Source organism: Callorhinus ursinus, unplaced genomic scaffold (genome assembly GCF_003265705.2).
Source record: "Callorhinus ursinus isolate GAN/ISIS: 27379988/994484 unplaced genomic scaffold, GSC_fseal_2.0 scaffold7, whole genome shotgun sequence".
Lineage (NCBI taxonomy): Eukaryota > Metazoa > Chordata > Mammalia > Carnivora > Otariidae > Callorhinus > Callorhinus ursinus.
In genome coordinates this window covers 62,122,395-62,148,806 of record NW_027397069.1, presented here as the reverse complement: position 1 = coordinate 62,148,806, position 26,412 = coordinate 62,122,395, and the positions used below count along the sequence as shown (strand labels likewise).

The following is a 26,412-nucleotide window of genomic DNA, read 5'->3' as shown; positions in this document are numbered from 1 at the left end:
ATATATTCCACATTAGAAGCTTAGTGAAAGCTAAACAAAATATTTTAAGTCATTGTTTGTCATTTCCTAGTCATAGTAGGTAGCCAAATAAGAATTTAAATTTACAATTTATAGTTTTGCTGTCATTAATATTCTCCTAATCTTTTCTTTTAATCTAAGTTTACTTAAGCAAATCACTTCACTTACTTATGCATGTAAATACATTTACATCCCTAATTTACCCGGGAACATTTGATTAATGAAATCTGTTGTGGAATACACTAGCGTAATAATTTCCTTTATAACTGAGCTTTTATGTACATTGCTTAAAGTTACATAATTATTTTCATTCTACATTTTATTATTATATATAACCATTTTATATGATTTAAGAAATGAAGAAACTTAAGAACTTAAATGTACCAAATTAAAGTATTAAGTTTTATTATATTTATGACATCTAAGGACCTAGGAGAATACAAAATATTAAAACCAAAGTAAGAATTATAACTTCATTAAGTGGCACAAGTGTAAAGGAGTTTATTAAAATAGGACTCACAACATAAGCAGTGCCCTAAATGAAGGTAAATTATTGTATTTTTCTAGAATTTTAAAGCATATAACATTTGAAAATAATCAATACTTTGTAGTGAAACATGTTTATGAGGAGATTAATTTAGAAAATGAGACAAAAATCTTACTTTTTTCTGCTGATTAATTTATTTCTAATCTCCTTGACCTTTGATACATCCTGAGGTCAGTTACATTTGGCAAGATTTGAGAATAATTGCAACCATGGGTTTTCATACATTTTGTTCATACACTTTTTTCTATCTTTATTCATAAAATTTCTTAAAATCTGTAAATCTCTGTAAATGAGATTTTCTTAATATAAGTAAAAGCCAATACGTAATTGTGATTTTTAAAACCATAATAATAAAACTCTTGTGTTTTAAATCATGTTATTTTAATCCAGGCATTAACACTTTAAAATTTCATCTAAAGCATTATTATTTTCTTTTAATATTTTGTTTTTATTGTTGGAGAATTTATGAGAGTGGTTGATAAATTACCCAACTTGCAACAGTAGTTTTCTTCATGGAAATCGGTAATTCTCTTTCTTAAAAGAATTTGCACGTAACTGTCAAGAAAAATAGCCAATGTCAAAATAACGTGATAAGCATCATTAATGTGACTGAAGGGAATGAAAAAAAAATGAGTAGGGAGAGAGGGATGAGAGACTTGAGAGAATGCATTTCAGCCTGGAATTGGAAAATTTAGGGCCCAAGAACTTTCCTAAAAACTAAGAAGTTGCTAGAGTGTTAAGATTATAAATCTCACTCAAGACTATGTAGGGTAAATTACCTGTGTACTGAAACTTCAAATTTTTTTGTGCATAAAATATCTTATACTTGAATAAATGAAAATAAGCTTTCAAATAAAAATGAAAAATTATTACTTACTCTTTTCCCTAAATCAAGTAAAATATGCTAATTTTTCTTACAAAATAATTTGCCAAAGAACTTTGTTTTCTGGTAGTTATTACATGTGCTGTTTAAAAAAAATTATATTCAAAATGAAGAGAATAATTCATTTATTTTCCTAGGACATAAGACCAAGGAGTTCTCTTCTGTTAAAGTGTTTTCTGGATGATTAATTCCATCTGTGTTTGTCATTTCTGACTGGAAAACTTCTTACATTCAGATCTTGTTTGATATGGAGGAAAAACAACTGGATTGTCTGATAAGTCTACTAATAAACTATCCAGAAACATCAGTTGTAAAAAAAAAAAAAAAAGTGTTTTATTTATTTATTTTTTACATGTTAACAGATAAATTTTTCAGGTATATCTTGAGAAAAGGGAGTTTTACATTGTGCACTTCTCTCAGATGAGAATTGAAATACCACTATTTTTTTTTTTTTTTTTTTGTAATTGGTGGTTCTTTGCCTGGTGATAGAGGAGGGTATTAAGCTGAGATAGACATTTATATCATGTTCTTTGAGAATTTAAATTGTGTAAAGATGAAGATCACATACTCTTATCTGATGTTTACTTTCCTTTAAAATACATTGTGTGGGGGGCGCCTGAGTGGCTCAGTCATTAAGCGTCTGCCTTAGGCTCAGGTCATGATCCCAGGGTCCTGGGATCCAGCCCCGCATTGGGCTCCCTGCTCCGCGGGAAGCCTGCTTCTCCCTCTCCCACTCCCCCTGCTTGCGTTCCCTCTCTCGCTGTGTCTTTCTCTGTCAAATAAATAAATAAATAAATAAAACTTAAAAAAAAATAAAATACATTGTGTGGAATCTATAAATATTAACCACAGCAACAACAAAAACCTGTCCATTTTCTTCACTGTAGAAAAGTGATGGTGAAACTTTTCCACTTCGAATAGGCTGTTGTTTGCCAACAACATGGATAGATCTGAAGGGTATAATGCTAAGTGAAATAAGGCAGTCAGAGAAAGAGAAATACCATACAGTTTCACTCTTATGTGGAATTTAAGAAACAAAACAAATGAACAAAGGAAAAAAGAGACAAAACAAAAAAGCCGACTCTTAACTATAGAGAACAAACTGATGGCTACCAGAGGGGAAGGGGATGGGGGGATGGGTGAAATAGATGATGGGAATTAAGGGTACAGTTATCATGATGAGCACTGAGTAATGTATAGAATAGTTGAATCACTGTATTGTACACCTGAAACTAATTTAACACTGCACGTTAACTCCACTGGAATTAAATTTTTTTTAAATAAAATAAAAATTAGAAAAAGAACAACAATAAAAAAGAATAGGCTGTTTGATAGAGAAATCTGGCAGTATTATTTGATGATGATTTGCTGTACTTAAAGCCTTTGATCTCTTGCTGGGGAAAATGTTACATTGTTTGTTCTCCATTAGAATATTAAAATTATGATTACCGAATGATATGTAAGAGCATCGTTTAATATTCTATTGAGTTTTATAAGAAAATAGTTGCTTCTTAAAATACTATTATAGGGATTCACTCATTGAGAAATGTCTGTTTTATCCCTTACCCTTAAGTCAAGGTAATTAGTACACAGGTAACACACACACTTATGTGATTGGTTGATTAAATTAATTAAAGTTTCTATTTGATATGTAACCTAGAACAGTACTGTTGCAAGTTTGAAGCCTCCAAATCATGCATAAACCCATAAATTATGGAAAAAAAGTCATAAACTGGGGAAAAATTTTCCTGAATTTAATTAGATAATAATATATTACAATAGTATAAGTATGATGTGAACCTTTATACATCTAAAAATTTTCTAAGGTAATTTCACTCTCATTAATTAATCTTAAATAAAAGTATTCATGCTTCACTCAGAATTCAGGTACAAAAGCAATTAATAACATCTAGATTTTTCCCCTGTTCATAGGTTTGCTCTTAGCATTCTTGCTCATATTTCTTTAGAGGTGGGGATTACTTTAGCTGGGAAGTTATGGGACATGATCCTGGAGATTAGAAGGAATTAATTAATTAATAGATATAAAAAAAGGAGTTCTGTCTATATTCACTAAAAGTCAGAGATAGCTTATTATCATTATTTTATGACTTCAGGTAGCCTTCCCTTTGCTGTTTTATTACAATTTACTAGTAGTAAATACTCTCATTAAAACAGTTATTTTCAAAGTGTCTTTCTGGGGTCAGCAGTAGCAAACCACCTGAGAATTTGTTAGAAGTGCAAATTCTCACAGTATACCTAGACCTGCTGAATCAGAAGTTATGGGGATGGGGTTCTAGGAGTCAGTTTAAACAGCATTATAGATGATTCTGATCTACACTAAAATTTGAGAACCATTGGTTAAAGAAGGTGCTTATCACCTCTACATCAAAAACTAGTCATGTACTAACATAATAATAAAAAAAATTAAAGGAAGTGCTTACTTTAGTTCAAGAATAACAGAGTAAGGGAGAATATTGAGAATTCTCTGTATCTTCAACATGTCTTCAAAGTCCCACCCAGCTCCCTTTTTCTTGCCCAAAGTTGTTCCTCTAGAATATTCTCTTTTAAATGTTTGTGGAACTGCTCACACCAGTTTCCTCTCTGACTTCTTTCCCTAAAGCTGTTGACCCAGATAAGAGGAGACAAAGTTAGATAGAGGTGCTAATGGTAAGGCTTTGAGTGCACAAATGATTCAGATCATGCTGTTTCCAAGTTAGGAGAGAAGGAATCCTAGATTATTCCCTGACCCCTATTTAATCACTTAACAATGCAGTACTTTAGTTTTTAAATATTAGTAATATATTTGAAAGTTGTTCTATGATTAATTACTTTTTTGTCATTTATATTTTCCTCACATATAGCAAAATGTTACTTAGCTTTGTGGCAGAACTTTTATTATTTTGAAGCATTTTTTAAGTTTTGCTGTGTCCCTTGCAGGTTGTAGAATCCCAGTTGCCTTTCACAGAACAGTCATTCTACCTTTTTTTAAAGATTTATTTACTAATTTTAGAGAGAGAGCATGGTGGGGTAGGGCAGAGGGAGAAGAAGAGAAGGAATCTCAAGTGTACTCCCTGCTGAGCACAGGCAGGGCTTGATCTCATGACCCTGAGATCATGACCTGAGCCGGAATCTAGAGTCCTGGGCTTAACCAACTGAGCCACCCAGGCATCCCTGATCATTCTACTTTAGCTGCAGTCTTTAGAGTTAGCCTTATGACTGATGTGAAACTCTAAAGGGTGTCCCTTCTACTACTGAAGCTGTTACTATTCCATGAGTTAGAATTGTACATTTATGATTTTTCAAGATTTTAATTTAGAAGTAAACTTTATTTGACTTTTTGTATTGAATTATATTTACTAGTCTTTATGTCTTAATTTCAACAGCATCACTGCAAAACTTGAAAGAGCTTTAGAAAAAGTTGCTCCTCTTCTTCGTGAAATTTTTGTAGACTTTGCCCCATTCCTATCTCGTACACTTCTTGGCAGTCATGGACAAGAGCTATTGATAGAAGGTATGATTTCTCTCTATTCTAATTATTTTTAGTTTCCTATAATGTATCTATTACTCATGATATAAATTGTACTTCTGGAGGAATATTTATTGCCAAAAGAATATAAAGACATTGCTTCCACAAATTCTAATAAGATATTCATACATGCTCTCTTCTTATTCATTTTGAAAAATAACATGTTTTCACAGTCAATGATAATACAGAATGGAGAACTTTGAAAAAGTGTTGGACTAGGAGACTCTGGCTCTGAAAGTCCTAGTCTACCAGGGCTGCAGTATATCCTTCATTAGGTTGGTGTGTTTACTAAACAATACTCTCTAAAATTTCCTTTTAACTCTAAGAGCCATGCTTCTGTAAGTGACTTCCTTATTCACATAATACTTGTAATATGAAAATTCTTAACTGAGAAAATGTAAAGAAATACTTAACCTGGAATTGATAAAGCTATTGTCTTTTACTCAACAGCAGCTTAAATGGAATGAGAAGGGAAAGCAGATAAATTATTATGAAGATTTAATTAATGCTCCAGTATTAGGAGAGCAGCTTTTAAAAATATGGTTATCTGAAGCCTTAGTTCTTTAAAAAGTTTGTTTTATAAATATTCAAGAGCTTCAGAAAGGGGTAATCCATATCTAGATGATCCTGTGAATATATAATGGTTTTAGGTACTATTCCTTGAATTTAGCAGGCTTATGTATATTTTTTTGCTTTTCATTTTCTATTTACTGTCGTTTTCCTGTGATCTATCATTGTCGCAGCTGCTTTTACGCAACCTGTTTCTGTTAGGTGAGACAGTAATTGTTAATAACCTGACTGGGTTTAAATCTTTGTTCTACTACTATCTTAGCTCTCTGATCTTTGTGAATTATTTAGGCATTTCGTAACTTATGTTCTTTCTATAAAATATAGTCAGTGATAGCACCTCCCTCCCAGGGTTCTTGTGAAGATTAAATTATATAATGCATATAAAGTTCTTAGAACAGTGACACACAGGTGAGCTATTCATTTAAAAAAAAAAAAAAAACTTGAATTCTTGTCCAAGGCCAAGCATTTTCTTAGGTACTTGGAATGTATTAGTTTATAACAGACAAAGATGTGGAATCTAAAAAAGGAAACAAGTGAAAAAACAAAAGCAGAAACAGACCCATAAATACAAAGAACAAAGTGGTGGTGGCCAGGGGAGAGGGGGATGGAAATGGGCAAAATGGGCGAAGGGGAGTGGCAGACAGGCTTCTAGTTATGGAAGGAATAAGTCAGGGGGATGAAAAGTTACAGCATAGAGAATATAGAGAGTAGTATTTTAATAGCATTGTACAGTGACAGTTGGAAGCTACTTTTGTGATGAGCATAGCATAACATACAAAGTTGTCGAATCACTATGTTGTATACCTGAAACTCATGTAGCACTGTGTGTCAACTATACTTTATAAAAGAAAACAAACAAACAAACAAAAAACACCAACCTTAATTAAAAAAAAATCCCTGCCTTGTAGAGCTTATATTCTGGCAAGGAGAGGACATTTAGATAAGTATTGAACATAATAAATAAATTATAGACCATGTTAGAAGACGGTAAATGCTATGTTAAAGGATAAGTCCAACACAGGGGTTTGGGATTCTAAAAATGACAGGATCAGGTTGTGGTTTACTTAATAAATCACCCTCTTTAAAACTGCAACCCAACTCTGCCACTTTTAGAATCCCAAACTGCTGTGTTGAACTTACCTTTAACATAGCATTTACCATCTTCTAACATGCTCTATAATTTTAAATAGACCAATGATAAAAATTACATTTAAGCAAAGACTGAAAGGAGGTGAGTCATACAGCTTACTAGAAAAGCGTTTTAGACTGAGAGAATATTTAGTGCAATGACCCCCTAACGTGTTACTTTACCATAAGAAAAAAATTAATAAACATTATTGAAAAAATAAATCTTAAATATTTCCTCATTCACTAAAAGTCCCTTATTTTTTCTGTATTTACATATATATTTTCCTAAAATGATTTGACAAATTCACATGAGAAATATATAAATAGTGGTCCAAGACATGCTAAAACAAACAGAGCGTAAATTTAAAAATGTTAGTAATGAGTCCTTGTAGTGTTATTAAAACTGGGACACAAATCAACACTAAGTTTTCCAGCAGCCAAAGCAAAGAAGGAATTATTTTAAGTTATAAGACCATGTTCCTGGTTCCTCAGTGACAGTTTGTGACAATGTGAAGCCCTAAGGAATTACTGTGAGATAACTTTTAACTGTCTGTGTTGGTCGGGCAAGACCCCACCCCACATAGATAGCCCCTTTCCAAAATTTTCTATGACCAGGCATCTGGACTCTTTCTTATTTCTTCCCAGCACTACAGTGAGAAGGTAGGAGAAAAGGCTGGGTAGGTAATTGAGAGCTGTTTTTCTTGGGCTTCCCTAAGTTTACCTAAAATATTCTGAATTGAGTTGAAAGGGTATTAAGAACACACCTCTTGGATTTTTAGAAAAGTGACTATGCTAGAAATGAAACATTGGAACATGTTATATGTTGAAAGTTCACTTTGTGTTAATCTGGCAGAATACAATTTTATGTTGTAACTTTTCTGCATCCAAAGAGTTTAATATATCCCATTTTTAAAACTATGTGGATGTAATGTTCATATCCCTTTTTTGTGTTAAAAGTATTGTACATAATAAAATGATGATAGTAAATGGCAAAATTTTAGATTTAGAGTTATATTTTTTTAAATAGAAAGTTGACACAGTATGTCCTCCAAATTTCTGCCAATCAATACAATCCAAAAATCTAGAAACATCTGTAACAGAACAACATTCTGTATCCTTCACAATTTAGTTATAACTTTCCTTTTCAGACTTAACTAGTTTCTGTCCTTACTTTTATAGAAGACATTAATTAAACATGAAGACAAGTCACACGTTATCACATTTCCTTGTTTTTGTATAACTCTTCTTCTACATTTGATCTTTTTCCTTTTTTCTCTCCCCCAAATTATTCTCATCCTTTGAATCCTGTTTCCGATTCCTTAAGTCTAATTAATGTCTTCTCTTATGTGATCTTGTGCCATTTTATTTATACAATTTTGATAAAATTATTCATCACTTATAAATAGGAAATATCTTATTGTTTATATTGTATTGCCTAGCTTATTTTGGTATATAATATTCAGTATTTTTTCTTTATACTTGACTAGAACATTATTTTTGTTACTAATATTGGTAGAGGTAAGTTTTGAAAATAAGGTGATAAGACAGGTAAAATGTTGTGTTCTGTGGTAAGAATTCCCAGTATTGATCAGTCATCCACACCTGTGAGCAGGCTGCTATGCTCATCCAAGGTCCAGTCTTGCTCTCCACCCCCGTCTCTGGAAATACATGTCCTTTCATGTTCTCATTCTTGAACATGTATTCTTGATCATTCTTTTTCCCTCTCTTCCATTTCCCTCCTTTTTCTCATTTGAAACATTATTCCTCTCCTCTGAGAAGAAAAACTGTCAAACTATTATAAAGGACTCAGGAAATTTACATGATAAAAATATCTTTATGCTAGCCATTAAATATTTAAAAATAGTGCTTATGATGAATAAATCCCATTGCTTTTGACTTCATCATGTATATCTAAATGGTAGGAACAAAGCTGGATTTAGGTAAGTGAAGATATTTTATGTCCTATGAAAAGAGAAGGCAATTATTCTTAATTTCAAGTAAACATAAAGTGCATTTGAATGGCATCTTTACTTGTTTTATATTCATTTGTTCTTAATTTACACTTGTATTCATGTAGTTTTTTTTATAAAATAATCACTGATACTTTGTATTGTCTATGTCCTTTAAAATAGCTAAAATAGTGTTCTTTAATTTTCTTAATTTGTCTATCACTTTTATTAGTCATCCTGTGTTAAATTACTATTATGTGATTCTAAGAAAATTCTAGGTTTTAAATTTGTAAACTAATGCATAAAAATTAGAGTCAGTATATATGCAAGTATCAAAATCCACCAGCCCAAGATGACAAAACAACCTTTGGTCCAATGGTTATATTTATTTGGTTTGCTGTAGCAATGGAGGATGCACTTCAGAGGTTCAGTTGTATATTCAGGAGTCCTAAGAACAACTACAGTGAGCCTAGAGTTATCATTAGTAATAAAGAATCAGTAATCACCTAAGTTAATTAGAAGAAAAAACGTTTAGGGGTGGGGGGGGGCTGTGGGTGTGTGTGTGTTTGTTAGCCTAGTGTCCTTTACTCTGTCTTATTCCACCATAGCAGAGTGGCCCTGAGAAATCACTATTTATATTCTGTGAGCATTATTTATGTTTGGTTGAGAACTCACAAGAGTATTAAAGGTAACTTAATTATGATGCGGATACAGCAGAAAGTCTTACAGCATCCAAAGTCAGGAAATGAAAAATAGGTAGACGTCAGGCAACCTTGAAACGGGAGAGAAGAGTCAGTACCAAGGCTGCTCCCTTTGACTCTCAAGGCAACTTTATAGCCTTCCATATTTGCTTCTCTCTGTGTATCAAATCAATTTTTCACTTCTTTCCCCGATTAACTTCACTTTTTTAGTCATCGGAACCTGGCCCAGTATAGTACCCCACCCTGACTCCAAATGTGCTTTTAATGTAAATGTCTTTCATCAGTTGACTATAGTCACTGTATAGAAGAGAGGATCTGTGTGGCTCAGCCTTGTGTCTACCTCAGTTACAATCAGCTAAGGTTGGGGTAGATGGGAAGGGTGAAGTTGGGTGTAATATATAGGCTGCCTCTTTTAGAAGCTATATATGTAAGTTTAGAAGCTATATGTATAAGTAAAACATATTAGAAAGGGATGGTCGCAGTGCAGGAAATATTATACTAAAGTGTCTATTACACTTTTGGTAATGTTAATAAATGTTTTATTAAAGTCATAAAATACTCAAGAATAAGTTTCCAAGACTAGCATTTTTTTATAATAGCATGGAATTTCCCCTCAACCAAAAGAGAACATCATTAAAATGTTATTATAGAAAGAATGACCCTAATCAAGAAGCCCAGTTCACCCTTGGATCATTCATAGTAAAAATATGGCCACATAATTAGAAAAACTTACATATCTTTATTTTAATTCAAAAATTATAGATTGAAATGTATTTTCAGAAGTTATTTTAAAATGGCAATAATACAAAAAAATGTACATGGCAGATTCAGTATAGATGGTAATGAGTGGCATACTTTTTTAAATAACCCTGAATTTCTCCATGAAAAACAGACAGAACAATAGATGTTGAAACAATAACTACCACAACAAAAAATGAACAGCTACAACCAAACTAGGTGACAAGGTATCCCATCAATAATCCAAAATATGACTGGATTGAGATGCAAGAGCTATAAGATAACACATGGATTAGCAGAGGCCAGGGAGAAATTGGTGGGAAACAAGTTGGCATCTGAGGAAACTAGTCCACAAGTACTCATTGGTAAACCGAGAGGGCCAAATTGAGAACAACAGCTAAAATAGAGAGGGCTTTTGCACACTATAATAGCAAATGAGTCCAAGGGTTCCATGGTAAGGGTGGAAGGGGCTGAGCCATCTAGGTGCTATGAGTAATTAACCAACTAAAGTTCTCCCAAGACAAAGCCCCACATTGAGAAGAAACTACTATGACTAGAATCCAAACTGAGCAACAGAAGGCAAGAGGGACAAAGAGAAAGTCCACATAAAAATGGGTTATGAACACAGCACTGATAGTTCTCAGAAAGTAGGTTGTCATATTTTTGAAAATTATATGAAAACAAACAGAAGAGGGATCTCATGATAACCATCAAATATACATGTATTTTGGAGAACTAACCATTTAGTTATATGAGAGAGAATGTGGTATATAATGGCTATATGCTGTGAAAACTGAAAAAAGTAGAAGGACAATAATTATATTTGTAGTGGCATTATGGATGTTTTTATAAAGCTGTTACATGTTTTTATAAAACAATTAGTAATAATTGATATTCTAATTATTTTATCTTGAAAATCAAGATTCTCATTAAATAAAGGAAATCCAGATATAAAATACAGTTTAAGCAAATCATTTAGTTTTGAATTTGAATGGGACATTATAAAAGCTAAATTTTTATGTGCACACACACACACACATAAACACTCACACTCACATGTGTACTCTAGTCCTGTGTACTGTTTCGCCCAGGAACAATGACCAAGTTAGTAGCAGTGAGGATGTTTGGAGTCCAGATTGTAGTCTTGAAATATCATTTGCCAGTGAAAGAAATCAGTTTCTTGGAGAAATGGGTGATTTCAAGGCTAGAACAGTAAGTGCTCATGATTTGCCTACAACATTTATTGATACCAAAACCAAGGAAGATATCAAACACTGTCAAAAAGACTCAGGAGCTAACTTGAAGACACTCTTATTGGCCAAAGATGGGGGCATTTTGAGTACCAGTAAGTTAATAACTCCAAGGCATCAAAATGCATGGATGTGTTTAAATCTGTAAGTCATAAGAATGATTTTTAAAATGACTTGGTTGAATTTAGAATGTAGGGAACAAACTCATTATTTTAAAAACTGATCAATAAAGGGAAAAATTTATCCTGTTATTCCTTTGTAAGTTACATCATTTATGTTATCAAATCATTAATGAGGGTAATCTTCTTTTTATAGAAATATAAATATATCTGGTAAGTGATGGATATTTGGGTTAGATCATTAACATTTAGCATCCCCTCAGGAATTAATAGATCATAGCATCAATTGCTGCTGATATCACAGAGGGAGAGACAAATAGACAACCAGATGGAGAAGACACTATCACCCATCAAGACTAACTGGCTGACCTAATTAATTAATTAATTAAAGCTGAATCTGATTGATTCTATATATCCAACATATTAAACTTTGCCATGAGAATTCCGTCATCAAAATTAACACTGGTGGAAATTCTGCACTACAAATGTCTTGGTTTCTTCAAAATAATTTATATAGGAAAAGAAGAGTTAAGGGGATCTATAGCTTAAAAGAGCTTTTAAAAGATACCTCAAAAAACCAATAAAATTGAGTTGTTTATACATATAACTATCATTTGGGTGATAAGCTTTAAAAAAAACCATAATGATTATCATAAAAACTAGATAATGCTTTGTTAAAAGTAAGGAGAATAGCATAAGACATAAGGAGACTTTTTGGGATATTTGGCAAAAGTGTTTCTTCAGCTATGTAGTGGTTTTAAGGGTGTTTATTTTAAAATAATTCATTAAACTGTTTTATGCATTTTACTTATCTGTGTTATATTTTACAGAAGTATTCTAATGTTCTCTAAGAAGAAAGGTATAAAAAGCTCTTAATGACATTAAAGACATAAGTAATGGTGAACTGTAGCATGTTCATGGCAGGAAGATGATCTCCCAAAGAAGTACTTTCTGTCCATGATAATCCATCACTTTGAATAAAAATTTGTTTTCAAAAATCTCAAATTATTTTCACAGAATTCGATGAGTTTTTCTCTTAAATTTCTATAGTAGAATGAAGGGTTGAATATAACCAAGATAATTTTAAAGATGAGCAAGCTATTGTAATTTTAAAAGTGTACAATGGCCCAGGGCTAAACAGATCACTGTATCAGAATAAATATCCAGAACCAGATCCCAACTCAGGGCTGTGACAGAGCTGTCATTACAAAAGAAGATGGATGAACAGTGCAATAAATGCAGCCAAATCAATTGCAGATTTTCTCTTAATTAGAATACTTGAATCCCTTCCTCACTGAATACACAAAAAGTCATACTAAGATGGTTGAAAAAGCAAAACTTCAAATCCTGTAGAAGAAAATACAGGACAATATCTGTATTGCCAAAGTCAAAATATTTCTTTAACTAGACCAAAAAAACCCATAAAATTTAGTGGTTGATAAATTTGACCATCTAAAAATTACTTTGGTTTATCAAAAGACACCATTAAAAAGTGAAAAGTTGGAGAGTGACATCAGCAAGATACTGAACCAGAAAGCTTCAGACCTTTGTTCCTCCATAGAAACACTGAATAAACAACAATATACAGACCAAAAGAGCTTTATTAAAACTGTAAGAACAAGGGGCGCCTGGGTGGCTCAGTCGTTAAGTGTCTGCCTTGGGCCCAGGTCATAATCCCAGGGTCCTGGGATCGAGCCCTGCATCAGGCTCCCTGCTCCACAGGAAGCCTACTTCTCCCTCTCCCACTTCCCCTGCTTGTGTTCCCTCTCTTGCTGTCTCTCTCTCTCTGTCAAATAAATAGAAATTAAAAAAAAAAAAAAAACTGTAAGAACCAGTTAAGAAACTGCAGCTACCAAGCAAATACTCCAAAAGTTAGAAATCCCATGGTATTTTGTTTGTCTTTGTGCTGCCTCCTCCCCAGTGCAGTATGGCAGGCATGGTCAAGAGGAAATCACTGAATTCCCCTGTCTTCCCTTGGAATGACAGGGAAAGAGTGCAGATTCCTTGCAGCATTCTAGATTGTTTAAAAAGATGTTTCTTTTAGCTGAAAACCATGATTAACTGTAATAATTTTTGAGCCTACCACAACTCAGTGCTATGTTGCTTAAGATTGAACTATACTCGAGCACCTGGGTGGCTCAGTCAGTTAAGTGTCTGACTTTTGTGTTCATCTCAGGTCATGATCTCAGGGTTGTGAGATCAAGCCCCACATGGGGCCTTCACTGGGCATGGAGCCTGCTTAAGATTCTCTCTCTCTCCCTCCGCCCCTCCTCTCTACATGTATGCACTCTTTCTTAAAAAAAAAAATTACTTAAAAAAATTGAACGATACTGACTGCAGAATACATTTCTTTTCCTATTTTTGATTACTACTTTTGATAAATTTGGTTAACTGACACTTAGGTATCATTGTCCATTCTGTGCATAATTCTACTTAAGCAGCAGTGTGTATCGTTTAGTTCCTAGAGTTGTTATTTTTTTTTTAAAGATTTTATTTATTTAACAGAGAGAGAGGGAGAGAGCACAAGCAGAGGGAGCGGCAGGCAGAGGGAGAAGGAGAAGCAAGCCTCCCTGCTGAGCAGGGAGCCCGATGTGGGACTCCATCCCAGGACCCTGGGATTATGACCTGAGCCAAAGGCAGACGCTTAATGACTGAGCCACCCAGGCACCCCCTTAGAGTTTTGATACTATTTTTTTAAGAAAATGGTCACCAGCCTTTTAGGAAAATTTCACAAATATACACCAGTGATGTTTTGTATAACATCCCATATTTTTGCAAATGATCCATTTTTGTATTAGGGGGAATATACTTCACATATTGTGCTAAATATAAAAAAAATTAGGAATTTTTAATCAACCAATTTATTCAAGCAAAGTATTTTATGTGTAATTCAGAAATTTTATCTTTCTAAATTATTCTTTGGAGTTATTTGTTGGTAATGATGATCACTTGAATTTTTACAAATATGATAATCAAGTAGCATTTTATCAAGGGATCTTATCATAATTTTCAAGTAGCTACTGAGGATTTTTAGATACCTGAGTAATTTGTGTTGTCAGGATGTCAAGAGATCATGGTATAACAGAACTTTAAAGAAATGATCCTTCAGAAATGACATCTTCAAAAAGGTTTTTGTGTGAATCAGAACAAAATGGAAAAGGGATGTGCATGATTGTTCCACTATTTCACTTGACTTAACATTGACAATCAGTGCTTTAATAATTGTGACAGCTAGATTGCCTTCATATAAAAATTATAATCTATTATAAAGATCAGAATATCTTTTAGTATTTGTTCCATAGTATATGGTATACGTTTAAGGATTTTACTCTAAATGCGTAAGATCCTGTCTTGCTTTCAAAAAAGGGAGATCATATTAAAACCTGTGAAAGAACAAGGTGTTTTTAGTCAGGATTAATACTTTTCTAGTATTGTTAGTTGAATATAAAGTCCTGCATACGATGTTGACAGGAATAGGAAGAAAAGGGCAGTGACACAATGTTTTGAAGGAAAATTCTAAAATATTTAGCATGATTTCCTCTATTTTGTCATGATAGAATAACAGTGAGTGGATTTGCCCTCCAAATGTAACCACTAGAAAATTGAACAAAGTACATAAACCAACAGTTTTTAAGATCTTGGACAGTAGGCCAATGGTGAACTGTAATCCCTGAAAAAAAGGAAATAACTGAGTTGGGTTCAGTGACTTCTATTAACATTTTGCCTGGAGGCACATTCTGGAGCATTGTGAAAGAAGGGCAGTCTGAAGTAAAACACAGCAGTCTTGGTGAACTTGAAGAGATAGGCACCAGAGGTCAAGAAGTTGTGGAGCACAGTTTCATAGGGGCGGTAGCCACACAGTAAAATAGCTCCAGAAACCTGTGAATGGGCCCCTTGAATCTTTACTGAATACTAAATGGCACATGCATAGGAAGAAATTCCATAAGATGGGCAAAATATGACCACGGGGTTTTGAAATGAGTATTTTTCTTACTTCACAGGAGAGAGCATGTTCTAACTCTGCCCAGCCAGAGTGGTAGGTCCTCACATTATTAGAAGTAATGAGTAGAGCGCTCAGAAGACTAACACACTAGTAGTAGAGTTAAATTATTTTTAGAGTACAGATTACTCTAGTGTAGATCCACCCTTAAAAAAAAATAAACACTTAAAAATAAGCCTCAAAAGAATCAACTTGATCCACCAATAATTTAACTGTCAGAGCAAAGCCTGACAGTTTAAAGGAACAAAGCAAGACGCAAGCCCTTGATGCAATAATCACAATTCCCAGTATCCAAATAAAATTACTAGACATAAGATGAAGCAGTGAAGTGTAGCACAAAACCAGAAGGAAAATCAGTTGATAAATATGACAGAGATGGTGAGTTTAAAAGACACGGTTTATCAGATGTCATTAAAATGTTTAGGTATTAAAGGAAAATAACACAATGTGGAGAGAAATGAACAATAGAAAAAAGAAAAAAGAAAAATTCATTTAATGGATTTAACAGTTTATTATACACTGATTAAGACAATTAACAGTGAACTATAAGATATAGAATAGTATCTTTCCAAACTGAAACAGAAAAAAAAAAAAGACTAAAAGGGGAATAGAATCACAGGAGTCTATGGATAAATCAAGCAGTTAAATATATTTGGAATTGGAGTGCAGGAAGACAGAGGTTAAGACCATATATTTATTTATTTATTTATATTTATATATGTATATGTGTATGCATATATGTATATATATACATATATATATAAAACACGTGTGTAAGAAAAGCTTGTCTCAAAGGGTTGTATATTTTATATTTTATATTCCCATTGTTTTTTGGACATTCTTAAAAAGACAAAACTGTAGTGATGGAAAATATATATATATATATGAAATAATAGCCAAATAATTCTAAAACTATAAATCCTAAGATCCAAGGAATTCAGCTAACTGCAAGCAGAATCAACACAAATAAAAAAGTATGATGCAACATCATAATTAAAGTGTTCAAAACTAGCATTCAAGAGAAAATTTGAAAGAACAGTCATCAACATTAAGCAAGCCAACACCTCATTTAAAAGTCATTTGAACAGATACTTCACAGTAACAATATTAGGATGTCAAATAAGCACATAAAAAGCTGGTCAATATCATTAGTAGGTAAATTAAGACCACAGTGACTCAGTACTACAAACATACAGAGAAGGGTTAAAATGCAAAATAATGATAATACCAAGTGCTGAGGAGAAAAATTTGGAGCAACTGTCACTCTCATTCATGGCTTTGAGAGTATAAAATGGCAGCCACTGAGGAAGATGGTTTGAAGTTTCTTATTAAGGTAAACATTCACTTACCATATAACCTAGTAATCCCATTTCTTGATATTTTCCCTAGATAAATGAGAACTTATTTTCACACGAAAACCTGTATACAAATATTCTTAGCAGCTTTATTTAACCAAAGCTGAAAAACTCAAGGTCCAAACTATCTATAAACCTTACTACTTGGATGAATCCCAAAGACATTGTTGTAAGAAAAGCTTGTATTAAATGGTCATATATTTTATGTTCCCATTGTTTTTTTGGACATTCTTAAAAAGAAAAAGCTAGTAATGGGAAACAGACGAGCAGTGGCCAGGGGTTATGGGTAAGGGGAGAGGTTACTGCAAAGGAATAGTACAAGGGATTTCTTGGGATGGTGGAACTATTTTGTGTCTGATTGTGGTGGCTATACATGAATTAATATATGTGTTAAATCTCATAGAAATTTGCATACAAAGTGAAAAAACTCAATTTTAATGCATGACAATTTAAATTTTAAATTAAATTTTTTATTATTGGGCAACCCTGTCGGAACCCCTCTCACTCTTGAGAGCTTTTTCTGTATCTTCACTTAATGAACTTCTATTGCTTTACTCAAAAAAAAAAAGATTTTATTTATTTGAGAGAGAGAGAGAGAGAAGGCAAGAGAGAGCAGGAACAGTGGGGAGGGGCAGAGAAGAGAGAGAAGCAGACTCCTTGCTGGGCAGGGAGCCCAATGCAGAGCTTGATCCCAGGACCCTAGGATCATGACCTGAGCCGAAGGCATACACTCAACCAACTGAAACACCCACGTGCCCCTTATATTAAAATTTTAAAGAACTGTCAGAGGAAAAACACATTACTTACAAAAATAAAAATTATTGCCAACATTTAGTCAAAAATTATGAAAACCAGAAGAAAGATAATGGAACTTCATTAAAGTGCTGATAGAAAAGACTTCCAACCTGGAATTCTTTAATGAAAATAATCTTCAAAAATGAAGCGGAAAGAAAGACTTTTTCAGACAACAAAAGATAAAATTCATTGCCAGCACATCTGTGCTATAAGAATTGTCAAAAGAAATTTTGCAAGTAGAGTTAAGGATACCAGATGGAAACTTAGACACACACAAAGCAGAGTACAAAAAAATGCGGAGAGATAAAAATTTTTTCTCACTTTTAATTGGTGCAGAAAAAGAATTTGTTAAAATTCAACACCCATTCATGATAAAATATCTGAGAAAAAAAGTCCCAAAGGGAACAAACTTAACCTAAAATTGATACCTACAAAAAAACCAACAACTGATGTTATATGTAATGTTATATGCAATAGTGAAAAACCAAATGAGATTGAGAAGGGAAAGATTTTGCCTTTCTAACTCAATTTAACCACTTTAATACAACAATTTACTGAAGTATCAAAATACTAGAGTAAGGCAAGAAGCAAACATAAAAGATATACAAATTGGAGGAAGTAGAACTATTTTTAAATGCAGGTGAAATTACCATTTATGTAGAAAATCCTAAGGATTGAGAATGTAAAATGGTACAGGTTTGAAAAACAATTTGGTAAGGGGGCACCTGGGTGGCTCAGTTGTTGGGCGTCTGCCTTCGGCTCAGGTCATGACCCCGGGGTCCTGGGTTCGAGCCCCACATCGGGCTCCCTGCTCGGCAGGAAGCCTGCTTCTCCCTCTCCCCCTGCTTGTGTTCCCTTTCTCGCTATCTCTCTCTGTCAAATAAAATCTTTAAAAAATAATAATAATAATAAAGATTAAAAAAAGAAAAACAATTTGGTAGTGTTTTATAGTTAAGTATTCAATTAAAATCTGACCCAGCAATTCCACAATAATTATTATTTAAGAGAAATGCAAATATATGTCCACATACTTACATAAAATTTTATAGCAACATTCATAATAACCGCAAACTGGAAACAACTACTATATATCATCCAAAAGTAATTAAATAAATGCTTGTATTATCCATATGATATAGACTACTACTCAAGAATAAAAAAAACCTGATACTCAGAAAAATCCACGAATTTCAGAAATATTGTGCAAGAGCAGCCTGGCTCAAACAAGTTCATATTGTGTGTTTTCATTTTTATGAAATACTGGAAAAGAACACATCTTTTTTATAGTGTAGAATGCAGGAAAGTGGTTGCCTGGGGTTAAGGATGTAGAGAGGATTGAGAATAGTCACAAGGGAATTTGTGGGGGTGACAGGCAGGTACATTGTACTGGTGACCACATGGACATATAAATTTATCCTAACTCAGAAGTGTGCATTCAGAATGGTCACATTGTGTTTTATGTAAACTGTCCTGCAGTAAAGTTGAATTAAAATCATAAAACAACTTATTGAATATGGGGGATGCATATTTATTCTTAATACATGGAAATGGTAAATATTCTATAGAAGTCAAGAGAAAATCTAAAAACAGACTCCTTGGTTTCATAAGTCACCTTTGGGTACCTTGGAGACATTGCAGAAGAGTCATGGGAACAGATACAGTATTGTAGAATGCAAAAGTGTTTGGAAAAGAAGCTGAACATAGACCAGTCATTGGTAAAATGTAATGATGAGACAGAAGAGGAAAAATTGATAGAGGTCCATTTGGCTACATAGAATTTTATTCATAGTGGAGACAGAAGAGGAAAAAATCCTTTTGGAGGTGTAAAAATGAAGATGCTTGATAGGGGTAAGAGAAATTAATGCAGAAAGGACATCAAGAAGAGTTCAGACCAAATAGAGAAGTGCACTTTGGGAGGGAGCAGGGACACTTCTAAACTTAAAGGATAATTTATAGGATAGGAATAGACATGGGTTGAGGGAAAAGTAAATGAAATTTTCTGCATCTGTTGTTTACTCAATTTACCTTTTAAAGATGTTCTAATTTAGTTTTAGTGGATTCTGTGTTCAAAGGCATAGCTCTTTTTGAATTGGACCTAATATTAGCATCTTGTTCCAATTACTTTTTTCCTTACAAATAGGTAAAATTAAATTGTCCAAAAAATAACACTAATGTTTACTAAATGTAGATGTTAATAAAGATTTTTTCATGATAGATAACTTCTAACATGAAAATAATACCTTCTAAAAGTAGAAATCATACTCTTTCTTCTTAAATAAAACCTCTCAAACTGCATAGTTTAGTGTTTCAATATGGAAATTTTCTTTTAGCCAATAAAAATATTAACAGAAAAAAGACATGCTTTGTTAAGAAGAATGATTTCTTACTAAAGTCCTTAAACCAGTATTATTTTTTCAATCACTAAAATTATTGACTTTTATACTCATTGACTAGCTGAGCTAGAACTATATTCCAACAATTTAAAATTAAGCATTGATGAGAAGTCAGAGAAAACTATATTTACGAAAGAGTTTACTTAAGAGAGATACTCAGAGGTAACACATCATCTCCTAGTCTCCCAGGCAGAAAATTCGAAGTAAAGTGTACAGGAATGCATCTTCTTCACAGCAACAGAAAATAGGAATAACAACATACAAATCCAGAGTAGACCACGAGTGGTGATCTAAAAGTCACAGATGGCATAGCCGAACTGTTAAAAGAATAACTGAATGCAAAGAATTTACCATCAGTGGCAGATAGATTTATACCTTATTAAGAAATGGGTCATCTACTTTGATATGGTGATTGGAAAATATTTTTATTTAACAAAATAATAAAGTGTAGTACCTGTGTCATATATTACATGATAACATAATTTAGAAAGGGAACAAGTTTCTCTTTTGTTCTAATGAAGTTAAAATATTCATATAATTTTTCATTCAAATTACGACAGTTCCAATTGAGAAGGGGCCAATATTTGGAATTACACCCAGGAAACTGGTATGAGCTGGAAAACCAGGATATATAGATGCTTGACATACACTTAATAATATGAAGACAAGGTCTATATACTCCATGAAACATACGACATTGAATAAAAGTCTGCTTTTTGAGGGTACACATGTAGTTTATATTGAGACAAAGAAGTATTTTTACATTGTGAAAAATTTGCCTTCATATTGATTTAGATACAATGTTTATATGTGTAATAAACTACATGAGATCTTCCAGAAACTAAGCTTGATGTCAATGTAGGCTTTTATTTTTTTTACCTTTTGAGATATTTATGCACATTAGATAAATATGTAAATAATTGGGAAAGAAAAACTAAATTGGAAAATTTAAAAGGGGAAGTATATTGCTGAGCAGTTCTATCATTTTATAGTGGTTATTTTTCCAGTATTTCAAACATTTTTATATTTTTATTAGGGACATATTATAGTCTAAAATATGAATAGTTTATAGTGTTAATCCTGAGTTTGTTTAGTAGCTGTTGGTTGTGTCCTTCACATTGCTGTAAGAAATATCCACATTTTTTATTGAATTCTGATTTTAGAGTATAAAATGTTATAGCCTTTAATTTTATAATATTGTTACATATTTAAAACAACTTGAGAATATTATATACTTTTTTCTTTTGTTTTACTAGATTCATGCAAAGCATGCACTCAACAAAGTAGAACCATCTATACCCTAGGTGGCAGAGATGGATGAGGTGATGGGACATACCTATATGTAAAATTCCAGTAGATTCCTACATAAGAAAAATTGACTATTGTTGTAAATTATGGTTCAGCAGCATCTGGCAATGGTGGTAGAAGGGCAGGGACAATTTATTTGCCACATATAAATATCTTTGTGTACCAGTTGGTAGAGTGATTGATGTGGAATAGAAACCAATTTATGGATTATTTATATAATCCTTTAATTTCAGTTAATTATAGAATCAGCAAATGAAATTGATGTATTTCTAGTCATTGAATAGGAGGGATTCAGAAAAGTATTTACATAATTGAATTCTTTTTTAATGACCATGAAATGCTTTCCATTTACCTGTACTTGCCTGGCTGTTCCTCTAAGACTACCTGATATTCTTTGCTAAGTTAGGTTCCCTTGTTATAACCTTTAATAGCACAGTGTGCTTTTTCTCTAGAGTATGTATCAAAATTATAGTAAGTAACCTATATGTGCTTAATTACTTGGTAATGTCTCTATCACTTACCAGACCAGACCACCAGGTTTCCAGGACCTGCCAGCATACCCCCCAAAACACTTGTGGATGGATAGTGGATGGTAGAACAAATGAGATTGTTTTCTATACTCAAGTAGATTTCAGTAATTGGTCTTAATAATCGGAGAGAAGGGTATAATTTAACTTAAAACAAGCGAAAAGCAAAAATTCCTGGTTTACCTTATTGTAACATTGTCTGGAGGATTTTATGAGTGATAGTGACCAATTTTTTAATATTGCACAGGAAATAATATATTTCAATATAATGCTTGAAGTTTTATTTGTATTTTAAAAAACATATTTATCTTGATATTGCTTTATTTCCAACTATTTTCCTAAAACAAAAGTAAAATAATGGCACAGCATGCACAAAAACACATCATGGATGACATGTTGGTCAGGTTTAAACCTGATGGAGAAACCAGGGACAGAAAAGCACGTATTTATTTGTTCATGACTCCTTTTGAAAATTACGGCAAGGCAGGGAGGGGCATTAACTTTGCCAAATACCCCTATTCTGCAGAAACAAACAAACAACAAGATCCTAGTCATCCTTGGAAGAATTTTGAACAAGGAGGGACAAAATCAAATATGACTAGAAACAATTTATCGAACTTCTGAAGGCTAAAAGAACAAAAAGATTTTATTGAAAAAATCTTAAATAAAGGTCTAATGTGAACAAGGGAATATTTAAAAACGTTGAAAGACAGTTTCAACTCAAATAAAGAATATTAAGATGAAGAGAAGCCACGGGCTTCACTTTCTCTACCCAATGCCTAATTTCATCATTGTGAATTTGAAATGTACTTATGAATACAATGCAACATAATTGGCCACTTCAGATCCAAAACTAATCCTTGCTAAAACAATTACCAGCCTTTACTGGGCCCATCATAAACCTGAAGCACTTAAGGGCTACAAGTTAAAGCCCTATGAACTCACAGGAACAGATTCTGTAAATGGTTTTAATCATTATGCTACCACCAAATACTGCCTGTCTGTTTTCCCACTTTTCATTCTTGTTTTCAAATCTGGAATGAAATAGAAATCTAATTCCTAAATAACTGACCAAAAACCCACACTTTCCTGCATCATTTCCTTTCCACTACCATGCACCTACTTCCCCTTGTTCCCAGGTTAGCCCAGTAAGACATGAAGGATTTAGAACCATGGGTAGTCAAGCCTCAAAGAACCATTAGTATCCTTTATCACAGGCGTCAGTGACTTTTTTCACTAAGGGGCCAAAAATAAATAAATAAATAAATTTGCTGCTATACAGCTTTGCGCGGTAGCAGTATCGTAGCCAATGAGGTTTATCCGAGGCGCGATTATTGCTAATTGAAAACTAATTTGCTGCCATACAGTCTGTCATAAGTTCTCAATTTTGCCATTGTAGTGAGGAAGTTGCCACACATAATATGTAAAGGAATGAACTTAGCTATTAGTTAAAATTTTATTTATGAACAGTGAAATGTGAATATTACATAAATTTAATTGTCATGAAATATTTTTATTTCTTTTTCCCCCAAACATTTCAAAATGTAAAAGACCATTCTTAGCTTGTGGCCCATATAAAAACAGGAGGCAGTTCACCTCTAGTGATGTTCAGACCCTATTAATGGTATGGTGTAATCAGTAAAGGACCCCTGATGGTATGTTTTAATGGCATATAATGACATAGCATAGATCAGAGTATAGCACACAGTGAGAGGAAGTGTTGATTCGTGAAGCATTTCTTTCAGTTATATGTACTGAATCAAGAAGTAAAATGTATTGCTTTGGTTGTAATTTTTTAAAGCTTCAAAATAATATACTGTTTACCAGCAAATGTTTTCATGTCAAGGAAGGGAAGTGTCTTACCTGAAGTTTACATAGCGATTTAGATTGTCCACTAAAACCACATTTTCAGATTTTCAGTCCAGAGCTGCTTTGACTTAATTAAAAACTAGATTCAGATGAAAGGATTCTGTAATACTAATAAAATTGGGTAAACATAAATATGAAAATATTTAGAAAGAAGTGTAAGAACTAACTGGTTTGTTACTAACATTCAGATAATAAGTAGTGTCCACCTACATTGTGTTTGAAACACCAGTACAATCAAAGAGAATACGTACAAGCACACTTTTTCCTGGTCTGTGATCTCTGCTGTCCACATTTATTGTTCCTTGTCTCTAGTTTCTGATAGTGAGGTCAGGCGCAGGGCATGTCACCCTTGACCATCAGTCTCCAGTCTGTCCTTCTCAGGTATCAAAACACAGTGTTCCACATTGCAGATGCCCCTTAATTAGCTGGAGTTGCTGCAATTCAGGTGGACTCTGGATCCCAAGAAAAATAAGCTCTTTCTACAGTAACTCTTTCCCCAGGAACCTCCTCATTTACCAAGTGAACATCTTTGGTTTCCTGTAACTATTTCCTAGACCTCACCTCATATCATTCTAGTATTCTTCTAACTAAATTGACTACATTTCATTATGTTTCTCATAAATTGTAGAACTTCATAAATTTACTGTTTCTAGTTCCATTACTGCAAAGGACAGTAAGATGATTTCATCTTTAATGTTTCTAGTATACAGTAATGCAAACCAAGATTGTGTAAGTTTTGCCATACATGGTTAGATTTTGATCAATTTGATGTTATTTTTTTGGTTTCAGTTATTTTTAAGCCAGTAAGTATGTAGAGCTGTTGCCTCTCTGGATATTTTCTAGAAGACTAAGCTTTTCTCCTTGTGTCTCCTTCAGAGTTATTTTCCTGTATAGCTTCTTTGTTTTCACTGCTTTCTTTGTATATACACTGCCCCTCCATGCAATATCAATGCTTTTAATCTATTTTTGCTTGGTATCCGGCTAACAGAATTTACTAGATTGGATATAAAATAAAGTCTAATGTGTGTAATAGAATCCATGAAAGCTGCAATTTAGACTTGTGACCACTTTTAACAGCTAGAGGATGATTGTCTCCTTTTTCTCCTTCATATGGAAGGAAATGCATAATTTACATGCTATTAGCCATGCCTAAAATGTGGTTCTCCCCCTACTCAATAGGGTTATTCTAATTACACTAAATCCAACCAAAGATAGTTTTCTGTGAGGATATTATTTTAACTTTGAAACTAATTACTTAAAAAGTCTATACAGGTAATTTCAAAAGCTGTACTTTGCAACCTTTAAACTAGAAAATATTCTTGCATTAAACATGTTTTCTATTTACATATTTGTTTTGACATAAAAAGACATCTTACGTCTAGATACACTGACAAGACTAGAGGAAGTTGTCCATGTCAAACAGATTCCATTTTACAAATTGAATAATACTATTTGTGATTGCTGATCTTGGAGTGATCTCTAAGTCATTTTTCTAAGAAATTAATAACTGCACATTACTTCAAGTTAAATATTTCCTGTTGTTATTTCTCAATTCCACTATTTTTTTTATAATTACAATAGGAATTACTTTAATGACATTATTTCTCTTGCTTTCCATGTCAACATCCTATAATGATTCTGAGATAACTCTTGGTCTCTTCGCATTAAATTGATTTATCTGCTTGGAACTTAGGCTTCTCTAATACATGGCTGTTTCATATTTGTGTTTGGCATATAGTAAGCATACAGTATTGAAACAATGAATGTTGTTAATTCTTGGAAATTACTAGCTCTTCACTTTTTTTTTTTTTTTGCATTTCTCTGCCCCAGTTTATTCACCCTGGCTTGGCCCAGAGGCCAGGTTCATACTCAACATGCAAGGGCTAGACACAAAAGTTCCCAGGACCATTGCTTCAACCTCACTAATATGCCCTTCACCCACCATCAGGGATAGAACTCTTTAGAGAGAGGAAGAGCACCCCCATTTTGCAGATAGGGAGACTCAGCATCATGCCACTGCTCACCCATCAGGGTCTTGCATCCTCATGGCTCCCAAAAGCAAAGCAGAGAGCTTGGCTACCTTAGTCCTTAGTTCTCCCCAGAATTCACCCACTCTCCATTTCATGGAGCCTCTGCTGGAGCCAGTCAGCCCCCACCGAAAGACCATGCAGTGACGGAAGGGGTTATGACCCAGCATCCTAAGAGCTTCCAGAGGCTGGGCTGACATTGTCCCCTGCCCACCCTGGAAAGCCGACTATGGCTCCTCTGGGCCTAGACAGCCTGATTTCAGGAAAACAGACCAACCTAATTTAACATTCAGTGTTGCTAAAGCCAGAGAAGCAAGCAAGTAGAGGCACAGAGAAGAAAGTGAGATTTTTTTTTTCCCAGCAGTTTTGAGCACCTCGTCCATTCCTTGCAAGGGTAGCACACATCCACTTTCATCAGAAGCTTAAATCAATATGGTCTGCAACCGCTCCTTTGCTGTGGAGAAGTGTGGTTTGTTTCCAAGTGATGTTTTAGAATTCCCTTTCTCCTATTCTTCACGGGGTTCTGCCACTGTCATCTCCCCCATACCCATCTCCCATGTGCCCCAAGGCAGAGTTCAAGTGGGACTTTATCTTCTTTACCTTCTTCCCTGATCCCACCCCCGCCCCAGTGTCAATAACCAGCCCCAGCTCCCCTCCCTCATACTAATTCTCTACCAGTTGCCCTGGCAAAATTGTGGCCAAAAAGCCA

The 26,412-nt window shown here is 33.7% G+C and overlaps 1 protein-coding gene and 1 pseudogene across 10 annotated transcripts in view; both read left to right on the top strand.

Annotated features, from left to right (window-relative positions):
* NBEA (neurobeachin) overlaps window positions 1-26,412 on the top strand; it is a 686,692-nt gene that overhangs the window by 302,221 nt on the left and 358,059 nt on the right. For all 10 annotated transcript variants that reach the window (XM_073894686.1, XM_073894682.1, XM_073894681.1 and 7 more), the window contains one exon: window positions 4,832-4,959. In XM_073894686.1, the coding sequence (XP_073750787.1) occupies window positions 4,832-4,959 (128 nt within the window). The remainder of the gene's footprint in view (window positions 1-4,831; window positions 4,960-26,412) is intronic.
* Window positions 23,088-23,206, top strand: LOC112826996 (U4 spliceosomal RNA; annotated as a pseudogene).